The following is a 20,923-nucleotide window of genomic DNA, read 5'->3' on the forward strand; positions in this document are numbered from 1 at the left end:
GTTCATAACAGCTTCTCTCATCTGCTCCTTCTTATGCTTCTCCCCTGCTCCAGTGTGGAAACAGTTCCACAGACTGCAGTCCTTCAAGAATAGTTTTGATATGGGTGCCCTGTCTGGACTGCAGTCTCTTGTGGTGAGCTACTCAAATGTCAGTCCTCCATGGGCTACAGCTCCTTCTGAGTATAGCCATCTGCATGGAGTATTACGCAGTGTGGAAATCTGCTCCACTGTGCTCCTCCTCAGGAGCTGCAGAGCAATTTCTGCTTCACCATTCTCTTCCATGGGCTGCATAATCTCTGCTCTGATATTCGGAGTGCTTCTTCTACCTCATTTTTCTCTGAGCTTGGCTTCTGCAGGATTATATCTAACATGTGTTTTGTTTTGTTTGTGTTTTTCCCCAGTAACTCTCTCCAGCATTTTCTTCTTTCTTAAACATGCTTTCCCAGAGGTGCAATCATTTTGGTGGAGCCCAACAATGCCCTGTGGTGGGGCCATTGGAACTGGCAGTATCCGGCTTAGAGCAGCCCTAGCCTTGCATCATGGAGGAGCTCTTCAGCCCCCCATTACAAACACCTGGGCACCTGCACATAACAACTGAGAAAGCTGTGAAAAATAGGCAAGTTAAATCTTGCCAATGGTGCTGTTTCTTGTAGAAAAATGTTGGCATTCTTCCTCCAGAAAACATATGTATCCTTTTTATTTTCTTCAGTAATGTTATACGAACGTGTGCTGTTCTGTAAGGATGGGTTGGTGTTTTCTGTTATGTACAATATGTGCTGGAAGAGAACAAAGGCACAGCTTTTCTGGGAGTGTGGAAAAATGTGAAGAAGGTTCTGAGAATGTATTCAGACTGGAGCAGTAACTCAATGTATACAGTCAGCAACTAAGCTTTCCCTCATGTTAGGAAATGGAGGCTGCTGGGAGTTGTGGAAATCATGTTTTCAACTCAGTGTTAATATGAAAAAATTGCAGAGACTGTTTTTGTTGTGAAATACTTAATTTTAGCTAATGGCACTTGAACTAAGAAAATGGCTTGTATATTTTCCTACTGGACTGATTCCAAAGGAGAGATTGTAGTTCCTGGCATCTGTTGAAATGGGCCAGAAGAATATAATTGACTGGGCCACTTTTCCTGAATTATGGAAAAAACATCTGAAATACAATCTCAGAGGTTCTGTCCCAAGTGAACAGTACAAGAAAGGGAGGCTAAGAAAATTTGTCTCCCAATTTAATTGAAATGAAAAATGTACCAAGATGATGTAGTAAATTAAAAGAGGTATTAAATTTTTTGAAAACAGTAATAAGTTTTGGAAACGAGTTTTGCTGGGAAGACCAGGTTCTTGGTAGAGTGTTGTGCTCCTTTGATCAGCACCAAAAGTCTATGACAATCTGGATACACAATAGCAAATGAGCAGAAGAAAAAAAGGCAGTATGTATCTTAATATATCTCACATATGAAATTGTAAAATCAAGCAGAACCACAAGACCCTTTGAAGGTCAGAAGAGCATGGCAGTTTAGGAAAAAAATTGATTTTATGAGGATCGCTTGCATATCAAGAAGCTTACAGGTTACTATAGGTAAGCTAGACAGGTTTCTAAAGTTTGAATGGATGTTTGGTTTGATTTTTCTCTTTTTAATGGGATTTCTAGGGTTTTCAGGACACTTAAAGATGAGATTTCATAGAATCATAATGGTTGGAAAAGACTGTAAAATCATGTAGTCCAACCATCAACCCACCACTGTCATGTCAGTAGAGCTTTTGCTATGAAACAGCCAGGTGAATATTGCTTGGTTTCTTGGTTTCAGCAGAGATGAATTCACTCTCACAGGCATTGAGTTTATGGCCTTCAACTGTGAAATTTAGTGCTTACAGCGTACTGAGATAAGTTCTGTAGCAAAGCAGGTGGTGGTTGCTGCTGCCTTGAACACTGTCTTGTTTTCCATAAGCCTCTTCAAGATGGTCTGTAAAAGCTGCTCTGAAGATAAGTAACATTTTTCTAAGGAGAGTATCAGCAAACAAGACCTTGGTTATAAAAAGCAGGCTGTGTTTTCTTTTTCAATTCAAATTTATCTAACCCTTTCAGAATGCTTTATGGCGCTGGGCAATGATGCACATTCTGCAAAAGCATTGCTTTTGCTGCTGAGAGCAGGCTCTGTTCTTACCCACTGATAACTAACTCCTTCCCAGGTCCTAGAAAAAAATGTTTTTGCTGCCATAAAGCTGTTCAGACTAATGACCTGATCTATGTGAACTGATTATTTTTCTCTCCAGCCTCTCAAAAAACATAAATAAAAAGGCAGGATAGAGGAAAAGCTGTTTTTTTCCCCATGGCCTCAAAAAGAAGTGAGAACCACTACTGAATGAGAAATCATTCCGTGTGAAGAGAAGGCTGGGTTTTAAAACTGAAGATATCAATCAGTCTTAAGCTGCAGTTCGGCTGTGTTTCTTTGATGCTGCCATAAATGTTGCCTTTCAGGGAAAGAGTGTTGGTAGTTATTTTCAAGCAGCTCAGTTCTCTGGTCCAATTCACTCAGCTAGTTGTGCAGGAACAGTCCGTAAGCAGTACTGTCTGGGAGTAATCCAAAGGGGGGAGAAGGAAAAATAAATATGTTGTTTAAATTAGTTTAAGCAACTTTGAATATGAGACCACAGACTTGCGTTCCAATTGTTGGAGTGGAAATCCTTCTGTTGCCGGTTCAGTCTGTTTGGCAATAGCCATGGATAAGCAGAAAACTCTTCATTTAGATGAATGTCAGAAATGACCCAGATAATTAGGAGCCATGCTGCTCTGATCAGCAGCTTTTTCACATGCTCTTCCTATTCACTGTTCATTTTTCTTCCATGTAGGTAATGCCAGAAGTAGTTCATATGCCTTGTATTCTCTGTAATTAATGAATCTTTACTAGAGAAAGGAAGCAAATAAGTTGAAGCTTTTCTATACCTGTATGATGTTGCTTTTCTTTTCTGACCTATCACCTGCTTGATTGGGAACAAATTTAATATTAACATGTTATACCATCAATTGGATTTATTCATGTATATGATTAGCATTCTAGCAATGAAGAGAAGTGTAGTTTATAAACACTTAGTCTGTACAAGTGGAGCAGAATTTAGCAATTTGATTTTGAGGTGTACTGCACGCTTTTCTTATTTCTTTGGTTTTGTCAGTGTAAGATTTTTTCATCATTCAGAATTACTGTTTATTTAAAAACATTACTTGTTATTTGTTCCAAAATTGATTTTTTTCATTAACCGTGTAGCAATTTTTAAAAATACTATTCCTCATTAAATAAGCTGTTCCTTTTGCATTTATTTAAAAAGACTTTTATTCTACCTTTAATGGTCTTTAACATAAAATATTCCCTGCTCTTTTTCTACATCACTGTATGCCAACATACTGAACAATTCTGGCACTGATCAGACCTGACTGTCTAAAAGATATGTTCTACCTATCACAAGATATTGGGCTTGATGCAAGAATGAATGGAAGGACTTGTTTATGCAAATGATCAGAATAAAGAAGCTCTAGGTTCTCTTCTGGTTGCAGTTTGGGTGACACAACAGCATGATTGTGAAATAGTGTGTTACGCAAAGTATAATTGACTAATGCATTTGTGTGGCACTTGAGAGGAAACTGGAAAATTCAGTAAGGTCCCCTGTAAAACTGCAAGACTTTTCCTGTTGCTGGGTTAGGGTCCTGAGCGCTAGCTGTGTATTTGTGCTCTATTGGTCTGTGCTGTATAAGTGAGCCAGGGGGGTGCTTCTCCTGAGCTAATTAGTCCTATGCAGAACTAAACAAGTGAGAATGCAAGGTGTATTTTCTTAATCTGCCAGAGTAGGTTTTTGAGACTGTAGCACTTCCTGTTCTTACTGTAGTGAGAATGTGGTATGTGATGACTTTGTGATGAAACAATTGCTATTACCTTGAAACTACACTTTTTGACTTAGCAGTGTGGAGAATATGGACTTTGTACACTTACAATTGCAGTGCAATTTATAGGCTGGATGAAAGAAGGTGGGCTGAGCACCTGTGTTAAAAAGATGAGGCTCTAACTAACCCAGGCATCTGCTTTCCAGGAGAGTGATCTAAGATATGGACATACCTGGGATAAATACATAAATGATGCTGTACTAGAAAGCCAGAATCATGAAACTGATGATAAAACATGAATGACTTTGTTACAAGGGCAGGTCCTGGGTTTAGTCTCTCCTTCTATCTATCTTATTTTTAAAAGTTCTTGTATAATTACTATAAAATTTCATCCTCAGTACTGTGTTACTCAGCTATGGAGCACTCCTTAAACATCAGGTAGGTTCATGGACTCCTCTGCTGTCAGGAGTGTGCAAATTTGAAAAGATCCAAAGCAGCCCAGAGCATGATCTTAGAAGGGACTGCTTTGCCATTGTGCTTCAGGTGATAGGTGGAGGTTTTGTGAATCATTCTGTTGAAATTTCAATTTTGGAAAGTCCTATGTGACTCTATTTCCCCAAATTAAGGACTAGACAGCCAAGAAATGCCTTCATCTACTCAGGAAATCCATTAGCATTGGATTTTATTAGTTTATTCTTGTTTAAAATTCTAAAATTGATGTATGGTTTGTAAAACTTTTAAGAACTTAGTACATTAAGTTAACCTGCTGATCACACTGAGGTAGCTTGCTATGTATAAAATGGCATGGATAGAGAATTGGTCCCATAGGTCAGTAGTGGGACAGTGATGGTTTAGAACAGGGGATATGTCAACCATTAAAGCAAGATAATTCTGTGCTGATAAAATAAAGAAGAAAGACTGTGTAGGGAGAATCACCATGCTGGGAAAAGTAGATAAACAAGTTGATGATTTTAGCAGGAAATCTGCCAGAATTGAAAAAAGAGGAAAAAGCTATCCAAGCTATGCCTATGGTGGGTTCATCCAACCTGTATCAGAAAGAAATTGGTTTTATTTCTTGTACAGTTTTTTAGAGGGTCAGAGGATTGTGAAAATATGAGTTTAGTTGTTTTTCCAAGCTAACCTACAAAGTTTCTTTGAATTCTTTTTGTTTTTGGATATGCATTTTTGGACAATGTTGTGATAGCATTATGGAATGTCCCCTTATCCATGAGGAACAGACATTGCTTATATGCTATATTTGCTGACTTCTTAATTCAGTACATACTTTGAACCAACTAATGGTGATACTTTTGTTCTAAATATATTGTTTTGATTTCACAGGTGCCTGCATAAATCTCACCAACAGCCAGTGCCAAATGCTGCCATATAACTACACGACTCTAACTTCAGTTCTTTCCATTGTCAAAAGTATTGAAATGGAAAAGTTCCTGAAGTTCTTCAGTTATCTCAGTCGTCTCAGCTGCTATCAACACATCATGCTGTTTGGCTGTAGTCTTGCTCTTCCTGAATGCATCAGTGATGGTGATGACAGGTATTTGGAAACAAAAATCAGTCAGTGATGAGAGCCAATTGTGGTAAAACATTCTCTGTTAATCAGACAAGTGCAGATCCCAACTAAGCCTATGACCTTCTCGCTGTAAAACTTCTGTCTGTCAAAGGTATTCACATTTCTGCCAGAATATGCCAACTGCAGTAAGATTCTGTTAGAAAAAGTGTTTCCAGTGCACTAAATAAAAGTGTGGCACCAAAGTAGTCAGCTTTATTTTCTTAACAAGAGGTCCGAAATTGTTGTACCTCATCTCTCCAATCAGTATAGTCCAAAATGGAATGCTTTGTAACAATATAAATGCTTTAAATATTTAAAACGCTGACAAAAAGCTTAAAATTCAAGTCAAGAAAGCAGATTTTTGTTTTTAAGGCAACATTCATTTCAATTCTTGTTAGTCTTTTCCTTATGAAAAGTTTATCTTTTAAACACATTTTATAGTATTAGATTAGCAGAATGTTTTCAGAGTGACATAAACTTGGGAAAATTGAGGAGTATGTCTTGATTTCTTCATTTACATAGTTACACAGCGTTAGTATCATAGGCATGCACCATTTTCATTCAGTTTAATTTGAAGTATAGCCAGTAAGTTTAGCAGTACTAAAATCAGCATACGGTCCAAACAGAATAAAGATATATATATATATATATATATATATATACACAGCTCTTCTGATGCTTCTGAAGGGTAAAGGAATGAATGAGGGATGAGTTCTTTCTCCTTACCTCATGTGTAAAATTCAGTGGAAGAGAATATTGCAATTCAAAAAGCAATTCAGTTAATATAACAATAACGAAGGTGTTGAAAGCTCCACAGTTTAAAAGAACAGGGATGGGATACGTACAAAAATGCTTATGAAAATGCAGTTTTACATATTAGGTAATGTGATTTTTAATATAGTTGCTAGTGAAAGTCCCAGTCTAGGCAACATACCTGCCATTTCCACCACAACAGAATCCATTAACCATGCTTAACTCACTCTGATTCATTACAGTTTTCCTCTCACTCCAGTTCAGTATTACAATCAAATAAACGGAGAAGTGAAAGGATAGAAGTTTCAACTTTCCTTTTCAATTTCTTTGCTGAAGATAACTTTCTTGCAGAGTTTACATTATGACGGCTAATTTAAAAAGAAAAGAAGAAAAAAAAATTAAGCTGAACTTTGGAACGTGCAGATTTTTGCTGTGGTTTAGAGCAGCAACCAAAATATTTTGAGATTGAAGAGTAAGGATTTTTTTTGTGTATTTTTTTTCCCCACAGTAGCAACTTTCTCCTGTTTATTTTTAATATCAAAGATGGGACTGGATTTCCATGCCTAGGTATAATGTCATAGAGATCTCAATGCCTCCATTGATTATCATTTTAACACGATTTTATGGAAACTGTACTGGACCCTGCAGGTAGATTGGGAAAAATATGCAGTGTGAGACTGTAAATGATGCAGGCTTACATTAAAATCTAACTTTAATTGTATGTCTTCAGGGGATGTCATGGTTGACACTGAAAATGAAGGCTGAGTGGCAATCACAGGTAGAACCGTAAGGGTTCATTTACAAAATGCTTGTTTGTTAAATCTAGTTTGAAAAACATGAGTTGCATTAGTTAGCTTGTGTTCTTTTTAAAGATCCTTTTCTCTTTCTCTTTTTTTCCTCTAAGCAGTTGAGTGATTTTAGTGATTACAGCTTATCTTGTAGAACCCAATTGCAGGCAAACAAGTTTCCCTTAAATGCAAGTGTGTAATGAGTTAAAGAAGTAGCATGTCTTTATTTTGGATGTGATTTCCTGTATTTCTGCCCACTAATCTCATTTTTTAAAAACCAGAGTGCAGTATTAATTTTTACTCACTATTTGCATGATTTATTGATTTAAAAAAAAATGAGGCCTATAGTGTCTCATGATTTGTTTCTGTTTAGTTTGATGTAAACTAAAATGTTTTGTGAAGCCATCCTAATGTCAATAATTGTTGAACGATGAACTTGAAGCAAGAGGTTTTTCCTTTACTGAATATTTATGAAATCAGAACATAATTTTTGTTTCCTCTCAGTATGCCTGTTACTTGATTAGCAACATGTATTGACTTTACTATGTCAGCATGAACAGGGGATATTTGAGGAAAAAAAAAAAGGTCATGTCAGAAACCTTGAGGTTAATTAAGATTTATTACTGTAAAATCCAAAAGTGAGGTAAAGTGATTTAAAATAAGTGAATCCCGTTTTCAGAATGAGAATTTAGTCTAGACAGCTTTAGGAGAAACAGATATAATACCTGAACAAAGTAGTAATTTAATACCTCCCCCTAGGTCTCACTAATAATCCACCTCAATGAGACAAGTCAAAAGTAAATGAAATTTGTGAATTCTGTCTGTGACTCTGAAGTGACCCTGGAGAAATCCCTTTGTTGGTATAAAAAGCTCTTGGAATAATAAGGGAAACTCATTATGTATGTGTTTGAGGCACAAATACGAAAAAGGAAGAGACAGGCATGTTCTATGTCTGTTAAACAGGGTCATTAGGTAAATATTAGGAACATACTGGAGGAATCTGGATCAGGAGAAGAGCCACTGTAAAAAGACTCTGAGGATAATGAATAGAGATAGTTCCACATGCTGTATCCCTTTTTTGGAAATAAGATATTTTTTAGCATCCAGTATCATAAAACATATGTTAGTATGCAGAACAGTTGTTGCTGACATTGTCTCTAGTTCCTCCTGTGAGTTACTGATTTTTCATCCTAACTGACAGCATATCTGATAATAGTATATATTGATACTTCTTTGTTTTATAGTGCAATTGCCTCAAATTTATGTAAAATGTAATTTGACAAATGCTGCTTACACAGTAGAGTAGAAATGAGAACCATGTGATGCTCAGATGTTTATTCTTAGGTATTGTTGAGAGAATCTGTTGGCAGCTTCAGCGTTGGGAGCAATAATTATAACAATGTGCTACAAGAAGCAACAAGAAGGGAAGTTACAAATGCTAACCTTTGGTATCTAATATGCTGTCATTACACAGCTTTGTTCTGGTGTTTTGATTTATGGCTGTTTCACATTTATCTTTCATGTTTTCATAAACATTGTTTTCATTATCACTTGAAGGAGATTAAGTTTCTGGGCAGGGAGTGTCTTCAGTGTTTGTGTAATACACAGTGTAATGTACTGGGATGTCTGAATACTAATACAATACTGTTGCTATTAAAAATCATTCTTTATCTTAATATGATGAGAGTGAGGTGTGGCAGTAAAAAAAAAGTCTAAAAAATTATCTTTCATTCTAGCAACTGTGGATGCACAATCAGCTAGCCCTGCTATTTTAAAAAATATATATAGTTATATCTTTAAAAAGCTACTTTGAAGTAGAACTAAAACCTGTGTGAAAAGGCTATGTGGGAAGTTGAAGTGCGTTAAGGTAAAGCTATTATTTGCTCATAACTTGGGTAGGGCTCTTCATTTAAAAAGACTAAGACATCTTCCTGAGTGAATGCATGAGATCTTTCCAATATGGCTTAAAAATTAGACTTACAAAGCCTGTCTTAAAGGAGTCCAGCAGCACTTCTAAGAGAACGTGACTCTGTACTCAAAATTGACATATTATATTCGTCGCTGTGTCTGATTACTTCTGAAATGTTCAAGGTAGAATCTTTTTCATTTTGCATAGTATTGTTGTAAGGAAAAACTGTTTTCACAGCTGTTGGTTTATCATTAAGGATTTAAGCTAATGAGTTTTACTTTACCATTGGGAGTTGGCCACAGGTCAGTAACTCCAGCATAATGATTATTTATTTCTTTATAGAAACTCACTTGCATTGGATTCTGCAAGTTCTACAGACTTTGAGCTTATAGAAAATTTAAAGATTCCAAATTAGAGAAGTTTATAGTGGGTCAACCTACAATTGTACAATGCTTCATCTGTAGCTCTGGTGGAACAGAAAGCTATGTAAGATCCTTAAGGCCTACATGCATGGCTTGTTTCAGACTGAGCATTAGGAATAAACTTGAAGACTATGGATTCTCATTGTCTTGGTGTCTTGTAGAAGCCTGAGTAATTCCAGTAGTCCCTGGTGTAGAAATGTATTCCAAAAAGCAGAACAAATGCCTTACATTGATATATCCCCGGAGTATTAAATTTTTCAAGGTCAAACTTAATTGAAACTCTACCAAGAAAACAGTATTTGAGCAATGTAAATAGGGTAATATACTCTCAAGGTACGTTTCTCATGGACTTCTCATTTCTGCATCTGTTTACACTCTGCTGTTTTGAAATTTTTGTCTTGCTTTTTTGAAAACAAAGTTGTGAAATGGTTTGTATCTTAAGTTAGGGCTCAAAGTCCATCTGAGATCTTGATTAAAATCTGAAAAAATTACTTCACTCATACAAACACCCATTCTTGCTTTTTAAGTTTTCTTTAGGTTCATTCTAAAGTAGTAACTTCTTGTAATTAAGAGAAAGTGTTTTCTCTGATTTTCAGTCTCTTTCTTGTAAAGGAGCTTGCCATGTCAGTGTCTGTATGTAACAGTTTTTGTTATGCAGTAACATCCATGGGGCAAATAACAGTAAAATACACACTGAAAGCTGAAGAGAGATATATGATCTGTAGGGGCTAGGAGAAAACTGGGTTAACGGGGGAAAAAGTTGTATGAAGCTATAAACAGTTTTCATGTAGTCAGCTACCCTTTGAAGTGTTGGAAATAGTAGGAAAGAGCTCATACTGGGAAATCTGCTTTTTTTTTGGTCTCATTATCTTTATCTATTCTTTGTAATTTTTACAAAGAATGAAAGTAAAAATGATTCATTTTCCACATGGGCATAAGCTAGTATAAAATGTTAGATCCAGAAAGCAAATCCAGAAATCTGTGTGTCAGATTTTAACAACAGTTGAAAACAAATTTGAGATGAGGAAAATTTCTTTCAAACCCTCTTAAAATACAGTCAAGAATCAAACTTCATACAGCAAGAGATCTCAGAATGTCATGTTTTGTATAAAACATGAATATCAGAGACGTGGCTGTTTTTCTGCTTTTGTGAACTTCCTCTAGACTTATGGTTTTTGTTTCTTTGGCTTACAGTGAAATTGATCTTTTAAAATTTATTTTCTTTTGTTGTAGTGAACATTTAGAAGTTAAAAAACAATAACCTTATGTAAAAATAAGTTCTTAGAGCTCTTGATGCCCTTAGGGTATTTTGTAGAAAACGTTAACTGAATTACATAGATCTCATTCATGTAGCTAAAAAGAATTTTTATATTAGGACTTTGAATAGGAAGCTATCAACACATCTATTTTTCAAAGTCCCTTGTGTGTTCAATTGTATATGAAATATGTATGAGTATGTATGACTTCTGATGGGTAATTCTACTCTCGCATATTTCAGTCTTGTTTTAATCTACCTAATTTTAGTAACAAAAGGAGGTAGATATGCCAAAATAAAACAGCAGAATTTAGGAATTCTGAGTAATCAGTCTGATAGGTGACCTGGCACTTTTTATAATGCATCTGTGCAGAGATATCAAATTATACTTGCAAATTTTTGCAATTCTATAGCTTTTAAGAAATGCTTAAATTTTACATGCTGGTGAAATGTCACTTCTAGGTAACCGTATTGAGAAACTCTCCTGGAAGGACATTTAGAAACCCCTTAACAAAATCATATTTTCTGTGATTTCATTGGAATTGCTGCTACTTGATTTAAACCTACAGCACTGGTGAGAATTTTTCTTACCATGATCTGAGTGTGTGGGGTGAAGGCTCTTTCAGAAGCATATAAAATGGCCACTGGTCATTTCCTAAGTTTGCAGTATGGCTCTTCAAACAAAGGCCGAGCAAGTCAGCATGACTCAAAGAAGCTATTCAGGCTGATTTTTGACAATGGTTTTCTATCAAGGAGATCTGTTCTATTCTTCAGCCTTGATGCAGAAAACTATTAATTCCAACTTTTATAATGTGAATAACACAGAGGTAACTTTTAATAGATGAAATACTTTATATCCAGAGTGTTATAAATCTTGCGATATCTTCATTTAAAAGAAATGTGACAAGCTGATTTAGTACAAGAAAACCCACTATTGTAGAATCTATGAATACTTAATCAAGTTATTATCCAACCCTTGGTTTTTAATGTATTTGTGGTTCATGTAAGCATAGTTGTGACCACACAACGTTGGGGATCCAGCTAATGAAAAAACATGTATTGTCAAACCCTGTCTTATAATGAATCCAAAACTTAGGGAGAAGGAGTCTGATACAGTTGTGAATGCTTTCCCACACAAATAATGTGCTTTCCCACTGTTACTCTTTTTTTTTTTTTTTTTTGTCATGGAATGTTTTTAAACATTCTACAGAGAAAATTGGTGTAACTGTTTCTGTTTAATCAAAAAACTGGTCACACACACACACAAGGTGTTTTACTTGAGAAAATGCAGACGAAAACAACGACTGCATGCTTTTTCCTTGTGCACTTTGAATCAATTGATATGCCATCTGATAGCTATAATTGCACCAATAATTATATCTATAGGGTGGTTTAATTCTTTCATTAGACTGTTGAGGATATAATTGCTAGTGGCAGATAGTCAACATTTGACATATTGAGAGCAGAATTTAAATAGCCAGTTTGAGCTCTGGTCTCTCCTCAGTCTGATCAGTAATTCCAGGTGAAATAGAATTACTAATTCCAGGTGAAATAGAATTACTAATTCCAGGTGAAATAGAATTGACTTAGAGCAACAAGAAAGTGAAATGGTTGGCAGGTGTAATGCACAGGGGTGAAGTTCAAAGTGGCAGCAATGTTTAGAATGTTTAAAATAGCTATCAAACAGCAATAAACAATTCTGTGGACTTTTGAAAATGTTTATGTATGACTGAGCAAATGTCACATACAAGGTTGTGGTTGAAACCGTGTTTCAGTAAAAGTGATGAATTGTTTTCCTACAAAAAACACAATGAATCAACTTTCAGTTCAAGCTGAAATCTGAGTGTGTAATGGATGGATACATATGAGAAAAGGAAATCTACAATGTGCAGGTTCAGAAAGTATTTGCAGAGTGAAATTAATTATAACAAATGTTCAGAGCACAACTCCTGCTCTGACTAAAGCTAGCTGATTGAGAAAGAAAATGCTATTTTTACTCTCCTGTGATCAGAACGTGTTCTTTATAAGACACAAGTGAGACACTGAGTGGGAGATCAGCTGCTTTACATCTGACTTCAAAGAAAGGAATGCTCACATATGTCTGAAAGACTGGCATTGAACATATTTCCAAGAAATGAAAAAACTTTAAAATGATGAATCATGTTACAACTGTGATAATGTAGCTGAAATTAGTGTTGCATTTTTATAGCAGTTTTCTTTTCAAAGCAGCCTGTATTATTCATAAAAAATGTTGTATTTCGTGTGTTATTTCCTTAGTATTGTGGAGTTGACTCTTCCAAGACAGAAAAAAATGTGCTAAAGAGAACACTGGCATTTGCATTGTCCCTTAGAACTCAGACCTTGAAGTCAATATGTGTTACTCAGAACTCATTTCTGGTGGAAGGCTATGAGATGAGAAACTGAGCTCATCTTAGTAGAGAATGCAAGGGAAAATACAGATGAAGATACGCAATTGGTCAAAATGCCTATGTTTAAAATGGATTGATATGTTTTCTCACATGAACCTTTATTCAGATGTGTATAATTTTGGAGAAAATAAAGTGCACTAGTTAAAATTTTTAAGTCTAACTTCCATAATTACCAGGAGTTTCTAATGTCTCAAAGTATGCAAGTAATAGAACTTAAAATCTGGTATGGAGCTTGTGTTAATAAGTGGTAGGGTTTGTGCCACAGTTCTTGTGAGCTAGTAAAATAAGAGAAGTAAAATAGAACGTGTATTTACTTTAAAGTAATCTTTGCAACCTACTGTTTTTATAAAGTTTATGGGTCAATGATTTTGCTTGCAGGAATTAATTCACAAATTTTATCTTTTAAATCTTAGAAAAATCATTATTCATATGTCCTGAATTGACAAGAGATTGATAGTAAAGTCTCTGAGAGCTTTTCTGTTAGGATCATGGCTCAGCTAGTGTTGAAGGAGCCATAGAAGGCTTGTAACTGGGGCTGGCCCTGGAGCCATGTTACAGGTCCTTATGTAAAAGGTCCTGCAAAGGAATCTTATCTCAAACTCTTTTACAGTACTGTGCCAGTAGGTGGCAGATGCAGTGTAGGGGAAGGACAGATCAGGGAAAAAATATAGGGAAATTAGGACAGAAATTAGAAACTGCAGAGAATATTTTCACCCTTTTAGAGAGATGTCCTTTTTCTGCCTGTACACAGTGGCTGTTTACAACTACTGACATGTGTTGTACAGAAGGAAGGGATTACTTAAGAAATTAATTTAAAAATTAAAAGCTAGAAAAGTGATTTAGAGCTGTAGACAATGGTATCCTGCATTGGCCAAAATAATGTTGGTGGTCCATTGGGTGCTAAGTTGGCTTTTTCCATAGCAAATGGCATCAAATTTGTATGCAGCATTTCACCTTCCTCACTGATCTGATGTACTGGCCATGAAAACTTTCCCAAATCACAAAATAATCTGTCAAAGTGTGTGTGCTGGGAGGAGATAAGGATGAAACAGATTTTTTAGATTTATCAAGAATAGGAGTGGGTTTTTTTTTTTTTTTTTTTTTTTTTTGAGACATTTTGGGCATGGGAACATCCCTTTGAAAACATATTTCACAACACTGTCCAGGGGATTTAAGAGAAGGGAAGGAGTCAGAAATCAAGAGGACTGATTGTTTTATGAATGCATGTTTTGCTGATTGATTGCCTCCAGCCCACTTGGTTTAATGATTTTCTGTGTGCATTGCCTATGATAAGTGTCTGGTCTCTAGGCTGGGATGTTACCAGGGAATCACAGGTCTTTCTTTCTTTCTCCTATGCGTGCAATGTAGTATTTCTGATAAACCAATACTGATCATTTAATTAACTGAAATAATTATTTGTGGCAAGTCATAGGGTGAACACAGCCTTTCTTTAATTTGAAAATTTATTATATGTCCTTGAAAAACACACTTGCATTTACGAAGTGAGCTTTATTTAATAAAATGTAATATAAGCTGTCAGTAAAACATTACACTTCCACAAACATTGCAGGAGAATCAACGCTGATAGCCTCCTATCACACTTTTGCAGCTGGACTCGAAACCGGAAAGATGTAGGTGAGGGAAAAAATCTCTCTAGTAGGTATGGGTACACTGTCTTGTGCAGGAGTTAATAAAACCAAGATTGAACAGTGTAACCACTGTTCAATCTTGTTCAAGGGTTGTCTAAGAATTCATATACTTTTCAGCTCATGCTTAGCCTCTCTTAATGAACAGCTTATTAAAAAATACCTTTAAGCTATCTGCAGTGAAAAACTAATGAGAGTTCAGTTAGTGAGATATGTTAAGTATGTTTCCCCTTCTTGTGAGCAGCTGCAGCTGCCTTGCTGGAGGCTGCAGTGGTATAGTATCCCACAACCTGCTACCTGAGCAGGGCGGACAAAGTACAGTCATGGGATCATGCAGGTGGGAAGGGACCTCTTCAAACCCCTGCTCAGATCAGAGCCAACTTGAAAGATAGTTCAAATTGCTCAGGACCATTTCCAGAGGTTCCACAACATCTCCAGAGGACATGTTCCAGACTGTTTCATGGTAGATTTTAAGTTGATTTTATTTTGGTAGTGCTGCAGAATCAGTGTTCTGTTTCTGTACTTGTTTTTCTCCAGCTCAGCATTGCCATTTCCTTGTTCTGGTAGCATTAGTCAGTTCCACGATAACTTGGATGAGGAAACTGATCTGAATTAAATTGGGAATGAGGGAGAAAAGTGAAGTGAAGGGAGGTTCAGAAACAAATCCGAGTGGAGAGCTTCATTCTTTAATGACAATGTTTGCTCATGACAGCTTGTTTGTGAAACAACTTCATTGTGAGGAAGCAGTATGATAATTGATTTAACAACAAATTTATTCTCATTGATAGTGGTGGAGCGACAGTAAACGAATGACAGGAATGTCCATGATTCTTTAGGACTGCTGACTAAACATAGCTCAGAAGTTTTTTTGTAGACCGGTACCTGAGGTCTTCCTTTCTGCAGTAGTCTGAAATCCGCAGGGAAGCATTCATTCTGGAGATGAATATGAAAGTAAGGGTATGTATCAAAATATCTTGTGGAAATAGGAAGCTATCCTTTAGGCAAAGTGTTGTTTTGGGTGCCTTTTTTTTAATCCTGGTCATAGTAATACATATTGCAGCTGGGCACAGAGTGTAAGCTGTGCAGAGCAGAGCTACTTTGTATGCTGTGGTTAGTGCCTTGTAGGTAGCAGTGCTGTAGGGAAGCCCTGTTTCTAAAGTACGTAGAATCTGCTTCCCAAACATGGCCTAATTGTATTGGGTTCTAGGAACAACATCAAGTCTAGAATTTTCAGCTACAGAGACTGAAGTCTTAGAATGTCGCAGTGCTTAAGTACTCAGTTTCCTTGTGTAGCTTCTGCTGCCCACTTAATCACCATTTTGCTCACCATTATTAAAGATTTTCTGTAGCAATGCTGTGGTTGAAATAACTTTGTGTGAATGCTGTGTTCAGAGGACCTCTGCTTCACTGAGACAGCTTATATTTGCCAGGTGCGAATTTTGTTTGCCAACATAAAAAAAAATCTTTTAACCTATATTCTTATGCATATTAGGAACTGTTTCTTCATTTTTTTTTTTTCCAAGAGATGTTTCTACAGAGTAAACTAAATTACAAATGTGTTCAGCACTTTTATGATAAATATCAAACATAGAATTTTCAGAAATTTGATTTTATTTAGGAGTGGTTTTGGCAGATAGTACAAGATTGTAAAAATAGCTCAGAATTGTACCACTGTTGTTAGTAGAGCTAGTCCTCATGTGGATCATCTGTAAGAGTCACCATCATGACAGCAGATATAATATTCATGAATGTACAAATGAGAATTGGCTTTCTGCACTAGCTATAAATCCTTACATTCAGTCCCTCTCAGGCAGACAAGAGGGAATCTCCCCAGACAGTTCAGATTCTTCCAGTTCTTCAGATTCTCACCTTAAGGAAACTGAGCTGCTGCTGCCTTTGGCTAGTGTCAAATCTGAGCCCATTTTTCCCCCTTAAGATGCTAGACTCAGACTGTGGGTCCTATAAGTACTTCTGAGGTTAATTTTGCATATTTGTTCTCATATACTGTAACCTACTTCAGGAAAACAGTATACACATTTGACCTGAAAAGAAAGTGGGAAGCCAGACATACATATGCAGCTAGTTCTGCATTCAGTACCAAAGCGTTGTATGGAAGCTAAGACTCCTTCCCTAAGTGTTTCCATACAGATATAATAGTTCATAATTTTATCAAACGAAATAATTACAGAAATATAAAGTGATCATTCTTTTTCCTTAGTTTACTAATATATAAAGAAGCAAATCTTGGATCTAAATCCATCTCTGGAGGTAAAATAAAGAAGAAAACAGAATCTTTCAAAATAACTTGCAAGATAAAGATGAAAACTGAACAATGAAAATATATACAGCTTTGCCACAGTTTGTTTTCATGCTTATGTGCAACTGAGACCTTAATTGCCCATTTGTTTGCAGATCCATGAATCAAAACATAGTTTTGAGATTTTTAATATCCTGTGTCATATAGCTCTGCTCAGTAGCTCTGGAAATACTTTTCTGCACATTGGAGTACAAGGAGAGAGAGCAGAGAAAGAATTCAGAAGGGCTGTTCCTCTAAAAGGAGAATAAAGCAGGGCATCGATGTTTGTTCTACTGTAGAAATTTTCTTCTGTGACATTTATATTTTGTGGGCATCTTTACTGCTAGGTAATTCCCCAAAGTATTATTGAAGATTAGAACTAACAGTGGTTGGTGTTACTTCATGAAAGTGTAAAAACACATAGGGTAATTTCAGTTTTCTTCTTCTCATAGTTTCAGAATGTTTCTTAGGTTTTTTGGTTTGTTCCCCTCTGTCCCAGTATTATCTTGCAAACATATTACCAGCTGAAGAATCATTCTGCCTCAGACTTTACATCATCACCCTGAGCCCGTGTGTCTGTAAATGATACTATAAATCATCCCACAGTTCTCTATATTGTGGCTGTAGCAGGATTATAATTTTTCTGGTAACTGTGCCAGCTTAAACACGTTCAATAGATTTGGCTGAATAAGTAATCCAGCAAAATACCATCCAGTTTTAACTTGGCTCAATACTTGAACAGAACTTACTGTGTGGTAACAACAGTGATCCTGGAACAACTGAAGGGACAGAGGTGGAGAAAGAACAGTAGTGAAGAGATGCTTAAGCCAGCACTGTAACTATAAGAAATATGAATCCATCTGACTGGAGTCAGGTTGTCTACAAGACTGCAAATGTGACCTTTAGCCAGAGCAGTTCTCTCAGTCTTATCTGTAAAATTTCAGTAATGAATTTCCTAACCTGATCTAGCTTATTGTATAGCATACAAACAGATGTTTGCAAAACAGATTGCAAAACTCCAGGCAGTGCAGAAAAGGACATTTTGGAGCAAGATCTACATACACTGTTGCTGCTTCCAGAGAAGACGTATCACAGACACTGACTTCAGTGGCTGCTGAGTTTAAAAGCCAAAACTTTGAGCTACTCAAACAATTGCTCCTTGAGAAAATCTGTTAAATTTTGCAGCAGCAGTTAAATAGTTGCCTGGAGGACTTCTCCTCTCTTTACTGGTTCTTGTAATATATTTCTTTGATAATTTCTAGTGCTCAAAACAGCCATTTAAGCAACTTAAGTGTACTGATGAGCCCCATGCATAATAATGTGATTGCAAAGATGAGAAGTTGGTTTTACAGGAAGAACAATTTCTGAATTCATCTGAAAATGTAAAATGTTTTCAAGTGAGTGATAACAACTAGATCAATGCAGTATTATAATCAATTTGAATTCCAGTTGAAGAGAACTTCAAATAATTGGCAAAAAGAATGTATCAGATAATCTGCTCTCAGGCAGTGTGAAGCCTCTCTGGAACCTTAATATCAGTTAAGACGATAGCTTTAGAGTATGCTGTGTTCTATATATGTACTTGATATAAATCTCTTTTGATGAATAGCTTAATGGGTTACACAAATTAAAAAAAAAAAACAAGCAAATGAAAAAAACCCACAGACTATTTCTCTACTTTGTTTTACTTGAGAGCACGTCTTTTCTTTTTGTTTTGGTTGACACCTATATGTTGCTGAAATAACTGAGGTGTGAACTTCTAGGAGTGGAGAAACCACCCGTAGATTCAAAAGTATCTCATGTATCTGTTCTTTTATCAAACTTCACCTTCAGCAAGAATCATTTCCATGAATATCCTTAAAAGCAAAATTACATTCAAGTATGTTGCAGCCTCCTTCCATGCCTGCTTCTGGCGCCAAATGAATGATGATAAGATTACCGTAGACCTGTCAGGTTTTTTTTTTTTTTTTAATGATTTGTCTCTGGCTGGCAGTAAATAAAGACTAATCAAGATGAAGATTTTTAATCACCTTTTCATCCTTGACTGGACTAAGCAATATGTCCATACTAAGCTTGATCATTACCCAGAAAATATTTAATTTATGCAGCACATATGATTGAATACTGAAACCACGCCAAATATTGCAATAATGGCTGGGTAATCCTATATTTTCTGGTTTGTCAGAGCTTCTCTCGAGACTACAAATTCTGCTTAGCTTATTTAATCGCTACTCAGTTAACTGTCTTTTAGAATTTAGTAATTTCTATATTATTGTGCTGTGTATGTATCCAAACATCTACCCTGAACTGTAATGTTGATTAAACATATTATTGCATAAATATAATATTGCCTGGAGTACTGCCTAAACTATACAAGTAAGGTGAACTCACATAGATTTTTTTTTTATATAGATATTAATCATCTGAAGTGCAAATTTAGTTAGTGAAAAAACTGCTTATCTCCTAACATTTTTAGAAACTTATAAACTGTTAAGTATAACTGTACAGAGTTACATTTTAATGTGATCTTTAAACTGTTTGTAAAATTTCCATTATGTTGAGTGATCAACGTGCCGAAGGACTTTTGGAAATAATGAACCTGAAAGGAAGCTCTGGTGAGGTGGGAGTCAACCTCTTCTGCATAACCAGAGATAAGACTATAGGGAACAATCTCAAGTTGTGCCAGGGGAGGTTCAGGTTGGGTATTAGGAAAAATTTATTTTCCAAAAGATAGGTCAGGCACTGGGAAATGCTGCCCAGAGAGGTCCTTGGAGGTGTTCAAGAAACTTTTAAATGTTATACTAAGGAACATGGTTTAGTGGGGAAATACTGGTAGTAGGTGGACGCTTGGACTAGATGATCTTGGAGGTCTTTTCCAACCTTGTTGATTGTATGATTCTGATGAACCTGCTATTGCTTCTTTGAAAAACTAAGTCAGTGGAATATACTGCCTTCAGGTCATCAGATATGCTCCATTGAACCAGTAGGAATAACTTAGATCTGATGATGTGAAAAACTGCTCATGTTTGTCTTCACTGTGATATAGTGTCAAAGTGTTTTGTGTATTTTTCTAGAAAATAAATAAGTTAACAGTAAGCATATCAATCTGAATAAATTAAATGGCTCACTCTGGCAAATAAGGCAAATCAGTAGTTCATTTAACTTATGTAGCATCTTGTTTCTTACAGTTAGTTTTTGGAACTTAAGCATCATCCATAGCAAGTAGTGGCTTTGCTTCTGGCATTTTTCTATGTTAAAGAGTCTCAGTTAAACTACTGGGACTGTTCATGTTATTATATAAATAGAACTTTTAGAAACAGTGGTTTCGTTAAAAATGATTAGTTAAAAATGAAAAGCTTAAGTCCAAAACACTAAAAGAAAACGATTTGAGACTATCAGTTGCCCTGTAAAAGCCTCTTCATTTAGGGCGTTTCTCAGACCCAAGCAAGAGTCAGTGACAGCTACCACAGTGCTCTTGCTGTGTCCATTCTTACTCTTCCTATTAAAATAGACGGAGCGAAAAACAGAACATTGTTTTAGAACATCTTTATCTGAAGAGTCATTTCAGGTCAGATAGTACACCTTCAATTTGGCAGGACAATGTGCAGAGCTACTAAGTGGCAGCTCTTCCTGTCAGCAGGAGTAACCATTTGTTCTTGGTTTTGTAAACAGCCAGCTGTATGCTTTCTGGTGCTGAATTTTTGTGCCTTTCAACACATCACAGTCTGGCAGTGAAAAGTATTATTCTAGAATGTATGTTCTTTTCAGGCAACAAGGAAGTTGCCAGCTAGGGAAGTGCAAAGAGACAGGTTTAGAGATAAAAGCCCTTGTAATGCATCTGATAATTTCAATCTAGTATTGTGTAAAAGTATTTAACATTATCTGGAGAATCTATCTCTAACAATATCTATTTTGAACTAGTTGTTCCAACCTGGTATATGTAATAAATTTGGTAACAGCACTGGCAGCACATTCTTTTTGTTAG

At 36.1% G+C, this 20,923-nt stretch overlaps 1 protein-coding gene across 2 annotated transcripts in view; it reads left to right on the top strand.

The window, feature by feature from the left end:
- Nucleotides 1-20,923, top strand: part of CORIN (corin, serine peptidase) — a 122,434-nt gene that overhangs the window by 33,897 nt on the left and 67,614 nt on the right. For both annotated transcript variants that reach the window (XM_042870666.1, XM_042870667.1), the window contains exon 4: nucleotides 5,215-5,425. In XM_042870666.1, coding sequence (XP_042726600.1) covers nucleotides 5,215-5,425 — 211 coding nt within the window. The remainder of the gene's footprint in view (nucleotides 1-5,214; nucleotides 5,426-20,923) is intronic.

Source organism: Lagopus leucura, unplaced genomic scaffold (genome assembly GCF_019238085.1).
Source record: "Lagopus leucura isolate 7727_CA_CO unplaced genomic scaffold, USGS_WTPT01 Super-Scaffold_100004, whole genome shotgun sequence".
Lineage (NCBI taxonomy): Eukaryota > Metazoa > Chordata > Aves > Galliformes > Phasianidae > Lagopus > Lagopus leucura.